This window comes from Gastrolobium bilobum, unplaced genomic scaffold, assembly GCF_033153095.1.
Source record: "Gastrolobium bilobum isolate Gb01-03AN ecotype WA unplaced genomic scaffold, APGP_CSIRO_Gbil_v1 utg9272, whole genome shotgun sequence".
NCBI classification, from domain to species: Eukaryota; Viridiplantae; Streptophyta; class Magnoliopsida; order Fabales; family Fabaceae; genus Gastrolobium; species Gastrolobium bilobum.
This window is the reverse complement of record NW_026897730.1, coordinates 12,951-22,266: the sequence shown is the minus strand read 5'-3', so window position 1 is coordinate 22,266 and position 9,316 is coordinate 12,951. Positions and strand designations below refer to the sequence as shown.

Sequence of the window (9,316 nt, the reverse complement as noted above, 5' to 3'; positions counted from 1 at the left end):
GGTGAATTCTTGGGTCCAATTTCCCTCATGGCCCACGGTCCAAGCCTTTTAATTGGAGCATGAGACAGCCTTATAGTTTCCTACTCATGAACATTAGCCTATCCCCAAAACAAAATCTGTACACTCATTCTTGATTGGCCAAAGGATAGACACCTATATCACCTTATCCCTCCATCATCCAATAACGTAGTGAGGACAAACAATTCTGATCTATTTCTCCTTTGGGGTCATTATGTCCAGAATTAAACTAAAGTAAAACTTATTGCATGTGTGCCAAGTGGTCAGAAAGGGATCACCCATGCAACTCATTATTTTTCTTCAAGCCGAAAATCCATGGAGAGAAACAAGCTGAGGTAATTCAGTCCTTGCATACAGAATACCTTCACCTCATTATCTCCCTCACAACCGTCAACCCCTCAAGGTAAACACCACAAATAATGCTTGCAACCTTTTCTCATGATTCCCACAAACCGTAAGCCTCAATGCGGGCATCCCCTTCCTCCATCGTCCCGCTCTCAATGCGTGACCTTCCTGAGGAGACAGCAAAACGTTAAGCATATTCATCTTTTAATTCTGGTCAGCCGTGTAACCTTAGGCAAGGAGGTTGAAGCCCAACATCCTTCCCTCCTCTTGTGCGCACTGTCCTCTTCAAGTAGGAGAAGTTCTGCCGTGTTGGAGTCACTCATCCCCTGCATGCAGCTGGTTTCTACGTTTTGGGACAGTGGAGAGTGAAGTGGCTGCCCTTCACTCGAATGGATGATCCTTGGATGCAGCCAAGAAAGCAAATCGAGTCCCAAGCCTCCCCTTCCTTTCTCTGATTCGGCCCCTTGCGTGTAAGAGATGGATATGTCTTTATTTTGCTTTATTCCCTTCTTTTGTCCTGTTCAGCCGCTGCATATATGACTTGGAAGATTAAACTTTTTTTTTTTTTGTCAATTGCATTCCCTTGCTTCTGCTCACTTGAATAGCCGCCATTTTTATGCATGTTATTCTGTTTTATCATTCTATTTCCTTGCCTATGCCCTTGGACCACTTAGAATCTAGAGCACACACACACCAAAAATCTGGTTTGGGGATTTAGAAAAATAGTCTCTTAATATTGCCGAACTGTCCTTGGATTGAAAACTCTCATTAGGCTTTGCAGGTGTTGACTCGTATATGAGCAGCATGGGCTTTTTGACCCTTATGCCCCTTAATTAATAATTAATTACCAAATTGCCCCTCATTCAAAACTATTTCGAAAATTTACCCTTCCCAACAAACATAACACCAATCTGCCCCTGTTTGACCGTTGACCACGAAGCCTACCCGGGTACACCATTACCTACCCGGGTAAATTTTGAAACTTTTTATCTACCCGAGTATGTAGGGGTGTACCCGGGTAGAGTTCTTGAATCTGGGAAAATGTTTGAATTATTTACCCGGGTACGGAGCAGTGTACCCGGGTAAACATCGACGGTAGGGTTTTAAAATACCCCAGCAGCCCCATTTCGAAAACCCACAAAAGGGGTACCCGAGTAGAGCTGCTGGAGGAGTGTCATCTTGAGCGATTTCAGGCATAATCTTGCACTAATTCGTCTTGTTTGTGATCATCATTCGCGGACCTTGCAACCTCTCTGCCTTCTACCGATTGAAATCGATCAAAGGTGAATTTGTTTTTCAGTTTTTTCAATTATGTTATGATTTCTGTTCTGATTCATTGTATTTTCGTTTATATCATTTGATTCTGTCCGAATTATTTTATCAATTTGTCTAACCCTAACCCTAACCCTGAATCTAACCCTAACCCTAACCCTAACCCTAACCCTAACCCTAACATGTATCTAATTTCTGATTTTGGTTATTTTTTCAGTTTAATAGTGTGACACAATGACCTCTCGACGCGTTTCAAAGCTGCCAGTGACCCATTCCGAGAGAAGAACCAAGAGTCGTCACGATGGGTCGTCATCCTCTCAGCCCCAGGCTGCTTCGAGTCAGGCTCCGGACTTGACGTTCGGATATTTGTTTGAGGATGACATTCCTTCACACGAGAAGTTCGTGAAGTTTTTCATGACCCGGAAGATCTGCGAACCGAAATCACTGGATTCGGCATTCTTCAACCTAGAGCGTTTTGACATCGTGCCGCTTCTTGAGCAGACACATTTACTTCACCTGGCGGAGATGCGGTGCCCATACTCGGAGGTTATGGTAAGAGCCTTCTACCAGAACCTTGGCTACTCGCAAGGCGAGCTGACTTCCCGTGTCTGCGGGATTGATATCATCATGACTGCTCCTATCTGGACGGAGCTACTGGGGTTCGATTTTGATGGTGTCACAGGAGCAGCACTATATGATGGAGACAGCCATCATATATTTGGTGATTATAACCGGGAGACCATTGTTACAGAGACTAGGAGGGCAGACGCTGAGCCCGGTCATTTTGCTCAAATCTTGACTTGTCGCTTTTTTCAACTATGGTTGTCCTGCGCCCCTTCATACAATGTATCTTCACAGCATGTTGCAATTCTGGTTTGGACCCAAATTCTTGTTGCACAAATAACGGATCTCCTAACTTCCAACCTCCGTGCAAGTCATAATCACCATATAGGATCTCCAACTCGTCATTAGGGTGCGCCCAGTTAATGAATGAATAATGTTGGCTTTCATTCCAGAATGGCTCCTCAGACCCTGCATCTAAAGCAAATATTCAAATTTAATAACTTACCACTACTGACTGGGTCGACATGAAGTGGTGACAAGGCTGGGGTACCGAGACTTACGGCGCTCATGTCAGCCTCAAAATTACCGTCCACGTCAGTGTCTGACGAATCACCTTCTGGAATAGCACTTTCAGGTTCTCCCTCATCTTCGCTGTCCACATAGTCCTCCTCTTCATCCTCATCCCATGCTACCTGAGGAGGTGCAGAAGATCGTACAACTGTATCTTCCTGACCGGTACAGTGTGCAGTAGTGGTTGTATGCACCGGTAAAGATGAAGATTGTCCAACATCAACTTCAACATATATCTCAATATATTTTAATACTTTCCATTCAACAAACGCATCTGTTACGAACTCCACATCTTCATCATCATTTATATCGTTTCCAATGTAGTATATTGTATCCATATCCACTACAGTCTCTAACCTGGCTATCATGCGGTGGATGGAATGTATGCCTTCTGACCCCATTTTTTGAAGAATTCTCTCCTTCAGTTCATTGCATGTAGTGCCCACTTTGATTTTCATCGTTTTTGTTTTTCCTTCAAATCGGACACCGTTCGGACCTTCAAAATGCCTCCCATTGTAGTAAACAACTATAGGAACCATGTTTGGACTTGAACTCATCTTTCACACAAAAATTAGATCTAGGTTTTGGGTTTGGAGGTTGGTTCGGATTTTTTAGCACAAAATGGGAGTGTGGAGATGTAATCTCAATGTCCCCCCAAGATTCAGCTTTCTGAAATGATGAGATGAAATATGTGTGATGTTTCGGATTAGAGAGGGTAAGAGAGAAAGATTTGGGGTTTCAAAAACCCTATACCTCGCAACAATAGCCGAAACCCATACATATTGGGGTTTCTGGACGCGATTTACCCGGGTACACTGCTACGTACCCGGGTAAATAATTCAAACATTTTCCCAGATTCAAGAACTCTACCCAGGTACACCCCTACATACTCGGGTAGATAAAAAGTTTCAAAATTTACCCGGGTAGGTAATGGTGTACCCGGGTAGGCTTCGTGGTCAACGGTCAAACAGGGGCAGATTGGTGTTATGTTTGTTGGGAAGGGTAAATTTTCGAAATAGTTTTGAATGAGGGGCAATTTGGTAATTAATTATTAATTAAGGGGCATAAGGGTCAAAAAGCCGAGCAGCATGTGTGAGGTCTTAATAGCACACTCTTATGATTGCAAAACATTTTGTGTTGAAGAAAAATTATAAGCCTTTGGTAATATTCACAAACTGAACCTGTATCTACTTTAGGAAGTTGTTAATTGCTATAATTGACAAGATAAAATTAAAGGCAGAAATATAATTAGCATAGAAAGCATGATAACTCGGCTAGAAGTTTAAGACTTGAAAGGAGTTAAATCTGAGTTCTGAGCTATTCTTTTCCCTCTATGTTCGGCCACCCCCTTGTATGATAGGAGGATAATTTATGTTGGCTATTTCCCTCCTTTAATTCGGTCATTTTGTACAGCCATAGGACTTGGTGCATGTGAGCCTAAATTGATATTTTGTGAGCATGGAAATAGCTCTCTTTAACTTTTGTTGGACTGTTTCTTGAACTAGAAAAGAAAAATTTAGTGAGTCCTATTTGGGTGACTAATTGTTGAAAACAGTATGCTCGTGGCTTCTATAGCACACCCTAAGCCTTGTAAACCAGGTCATTTAAATAATAAATGAGTGGCACCTAATTATGGGACAAGAAACCGAACCTACTTGCATGGAAGAGCTTGATTATGTCACCCATTATCTATTGATGAAACAAACTCTAAGCCAAAATAATTAAATTAGTACACGAACCTTGAAACCGGATTTGATTCAAGCTTTGTAGGTATTATAACTCTTGAAGATAACATGTTAAATAATTTATTAGCTCATGTGTTAGCGATGAAGTTAATGTCTTGTTAAAGAAAAATCATAAGCACCTAGTGAGGATTGAAAACCGAGCATGCATGTGTGGAATACATTGGAATTTGTCAAATTAGGACATTGGGTAAATTTATATGATGGCAGAAAGTTCGCTTAATGTATGTGCAAGGAAACCGACTATAAACCTAGGATTGGGAGAATGGGACAACTGTGTAATATGTAGAAAATAAACGTGATAAATTCTGATTTGATGTATGTATTTGTTTAGGTGCACAAGTTCTTAGATAATGGGACTGTTCGATGATGTTTGGAATGCTTGATTTAAAAGTAAAGTGCCAAGGTATGTGTAGGCGGTATTACCTAATGTGACTATTGGCTAGTGTATGGAATTGTGATGTGTTGCTCACATTTGTTCTATGTATGTTATGATGATGATGAGCCAATGGTAAGAATATGAAAGGATGATATGATATATGCATGCATTTTACATCATAATACATTTTTCTGTTGGGTGCGATTGCATAACATGGCATGTATACTTGATTCATGACATCTTGAATATATATATATTTGTATTGAGGACATGTGACTGAGCATGCATCATATAGGCATGCCTGGTACCAGGAGAGGGGACACTTGGCTTCAGTCCGCATAGGTTCCACAGTGGGATTCACCTTCATGGGAGCCATTAGGAATACCCACTGTGATGCTACGCGCACGACGGTGCTATGAGCGTAAAGGAAAAAGGACGTTATATACGCGTTATGATATATGATGAAAAGGATTAAATGTTTGAAGTGACTATTTATGATTTTGTGCCTAGTTAATATTGTTGCATTATGGTTTTGTTGCCACACTACTGGGATTTTCTCTCACCCCTTTGGGGCTGCTATTTTTACAAAATGGCAGGAGGACGTAAAAGCTTTTGAGGACTTGGATATTTGCTGTTGGCTTCTACTGTTTGGGCATGCTGCTATTGATGTGATATTTTATGGATGACTGTGTGAAATTGAGAAGCTTTTATTACTGTGAACTATGATTTTATTATTGCCTTATGATTTTATGACCAGCAAGTATTTTGGAAACAGATGTTGAAACGTTTGCGAAAAGGATTTTGACACGTTATGACCGCTTAATACGATGTAATGTTAATATTCCGGGTATACACGGGGTGTTACAAGCAGCATGCATATCCAGCATCCAATCATGGCAGCATAATATAACAGCAATCTAACTCAGCTCCGGCCTCCTGCTGCCTGAGGTCTCAACATTACCTGACCCTGAAATAAGCATTCCCCAAATGTGGGGTGAGATCTCTAAACTAGAAATCTCAGTAAGACAAGGGGTCCTCAAGGATCTTCCACCCCAAGCTCACTTACATGTGCAATATAAGTTCAAAAAACATTTATATCAATATCAGTTCCAAAACTATGTAGTGCAACAGATATCTATGGCATGTGTGTAATCACTATCTACTGGCCAGAGAATGTAGGAATACGTCTATTCCCTACATGTAGTACAAGGAACACCGCTTGCACCTCACCCACAGCCTCACCCTCTTGTATGTTCTACATACTCAGGCTTACCGTATAGGTGGAACACATCGATGCATATCAACAAGGCACTAACATACAATAGCTCAACAGCATTTCCAAAACATCAAAAGCATGTAACACAGCATGCATATAACCATATCCCCATGGAACATGGTGGAACCACAACATGGCTAAACCGAGGACACGAAAGCTTACCTCTAAGCTAGCTATCCAATGCCACAAGCTCAAAGTCCAATCACAGCAGATCACAATCTGATATAGACCAAATATAAATCAATAAACATGTACCACATGCATACAAATTAAAGACAATGCCTTTTCATTACGTTTTCAAGTCTTAAAGCTTCTAACAAAGCCAAAGCCCTTAATCCCATGATTCTGGCTTAGTCCATAAAATACAGAAGTTCAACTCCATCAAACTAGGGTCCACAAACCCCCAATAGCCTACTGTACACACAGCACAACTACTGTTCTGCGAAATCCCAGAATATCCGGATATTCCTCGGGACTATATCCGGATATACAGATTCCCATATCCGGATATCCAATATCCGGATATCCCAAAACCAATATCCGGATATCCAATATCCGAATATCCAATATCCGGATATCCCAAAACCACATATCCGGATATCCAATATCCGGATATCTGTTCGACAAATATCCGGATATTTCACGACAGAATGCAGTTTCTGCATTTTCGTGAAGATATCCCTTAAAGGTTCCCTTTTTACCGATTTTAAACACCTAATCATGCATTTCTAGGCGTGTTCAACATTACCCAACAACAAGTTATCATCTTTTAGTCATTAGATGCATCAAGGTACCATTTTTAAGCCTTAAAACTTAAGATAAAGGTTGGTACAACATACCAAGGCTCAAAACTCAGAATGGAGATGCTCTTGGAGCTCAACACAGCTCCTCACAATTCTGACTAAGAAGGTGCACGAAAATGCACAACAAGATGACTCATTTATCCACAAAGATAGACACTTGGAGTTCACAAATGGTAAGACCAAGGCTTCCACTACTCAACCCTCAAGACTGACTCAAACAGTGGCTAAGACTCAGAAAATACCATTCTTTCACTCCCACAAGGATGCTCCCAAGTGTTTACAAGGTGGAAATGTGAAGAAAATCAAGAAAGATCACAACTTGGCTCAAGAAATGGAAGGAAAAGCCAATGGAACAGTAACCAGCAAATGATCAGCCCCAACTCACGTATAGAATTCTGATCCTAGGGTTTTGTGCCCATAATGGGAGTATTTATAGCCCAAACACACTTAAACACACAGTATTAACTTTAATTGCTACGCTTAGCATTTTAATCCCAAACTTTGGATTCTGAAACTACATAATTTTCTAAGAATTATCATATTTTTATTATATTTTTCTGAGCACCTTTCCGGTACGCACTTTTCAAAGCCAGTACCGGTTTCTAGCACCAGTTCTCATTATTTCGACTTGAAACTCGTTTTACAAGTCCTATATATTATTCTAGTAATTATCATGCACTTACTTAAATTTTCCGGATACTTTTTCGGTACGCATTTATACAGACTAGCAGAACCGGTATCTGCACTTTTCTTCCGAAAAGCGACTTTTAGCACTCTTAATCACTTACCATAATTATTAAGCCTCATAAATAATTATTAGGGTCAATTATGGAATCATTTCCTAATTTTGCATAATTAATTAATTAAATACCTTAATTAACGGTGCGGGTTCTTACACAAGTCGCCTGGGAAGGATGGGCTTAATGCTCTTTTGTTTCAATCTCAGTGGGATAAGGTGGGTGAGTCAGTTATCTCTTTTGTGAAAGGTGTGTTCCTTCATCCGGATAATATCAAAGAGGTTAACCAAACTTTGATTTGTCTGATTCCTAAGATTGATGTGCCTGAATTACTTAAGGATTTTAGACCTATTAGCCTTTGTAATGTTATTTACAAGACTGTAACTAAGATTGTCGCTAATAGGCTAAAATCTCATATGCTCACTTGGTTATGCCTAATCAATGTGGTTTTATTAAGGGTAGACAAGGAGCGAATAATATCATTGTGGCTCAGGAAATCATCAATTCCATGAATAAAAAGAGAGGGGGTAAGGGTTGGATGACTGTCAAAGTTGATTTAGAAAAGGCTTACGACAAGATTTCTTGGGAGTTTCTGAAAGACGCGCTTGTGGATGTTGGTTTGCCTGAGAATATTATTTCTCTGATCATATGTTGTGTCTCGTCATGTACAATGAATTTGTTATGGAATGGATCAACTACGACATAATTTTCTCTCAATCAATGTCTTCGTCAGGGAGATCCTTTGTCTCCTTATCTTTTCATCATTTGCATGGAAAGACTTTCTTACTTGATTAATGTAGCAGTTCAAGAGGACGTTTGGAAGCCTATCAGATTGAATAGAAGGGGACCACTGTTTTCCCATCTATTTTTTGCAGATGATCTTCTGCTCTTTACAGAAGCCACAGAAGGGCAAGCTGTTATTATTAATAAGATTCTTGATTGTTTTTTCAGGTGTTCTGGTGAGAAGGTTAGCAAGGAAAAAACAAAAGCATTCTTCTCCAGAAACGTGAATCATACCCGAGTGCAGAATCTAAGCCAGTTGATGGGCTACTCTCCTACAAATGACTTGGGTAGATACTTGGGTATTCCTCTTCGTCATTGCCGTGTTACAAAGAGTACGTTTGGCTATATCTTAAATCGGATGCAAGCTCGTTTAAATGCCTGGAATCAACGTACTCTTTCCTTGGCGGGAAGATTAACTTTGGCTAGGTCAGTTCTTACTGCAATTCCTCAATATCCTATGCAAACTTGTATTATTCCTAGTGGTACGTGTGATCGTATTGAGAGTGTAACTAGGAATTTCATTTGGGGATCAACTTCTGAACGAAGGAAAGCTCACCTGGTTTCTTGGGAGATGATTTGTTTGCCGAAGAATGTAGGGGGGCTTGGTTTTCGTAAAATTAAAGAGAATAATATGGCTTTTATCATGAAGCTAGGTCACCGTATCATAACTGATCGTAATTCGTTATGGGTTTGGGTCCTTCGTAGCAAGTATAAGGTGGAGGAGAGGCTCATTCCAAGTATCTCGGCTTCAGCAAATGATTCTAGTTTATGGAAGGCTATTGTTAAGTATTGGCCTCAAACTCTAGAGAATTCTCGTATCATTTTAG

The 9,316-nt window shown here is 40.4% G+C and overlaps 1 protein-coding gene across 4 annotated transcripts; it reads left to right on the top strand.

The window, feature by feature from the left end:
* Positions 1-242: 242 nt before the first annotated feature.
* On the top strand, positions 243-9,040 carry LOC133309623 (uncharacterized). Of its 4 annotated transcripts, XR_009751355.1 has the most exons (3): positions 243-833; positions 4,846-4,917; positions 5,487-9,040. XR_009751355.1 is itself a non-coding variant. In XM_061510419.1 (2 exons), exon 2 carries the CDS (start codon positions 1,870-1,872, stop codon positions 2,605-2,607), a length of 738 nt encoding a protein of 245 aa, XP_061366403.1. In that variant the 5' UTR covers positions 243-833; positions 1,853-1,869. The 4 variants fall into 4 exon arrangements, 2 of the variants coding, with proteins under 2 accessions (XP_061366403.1, XP_061366402.1); XR_009751356.1 differs by lacking the exon at positions 4,846-4,917; XM_061510419.1 differs by lacking the exons at positions 4,846-4,917; positions 5,487-9,040 and adding an exon at positions 1,853-2,607.
* The last annotated feature ends 276 nt before the right edge of the window (positions 9,041-9,316 follow it).

Bases quoted from the DNA above. Each gene is read 5' to 3' on its own strand.
- LOC133309623 (XM_061510419.1), top strand. From the start codon at position 1,870: ATGACCTCTCGACGCGTTTCAAAGCTGCCAGTGACCCATTCCGAGAGA.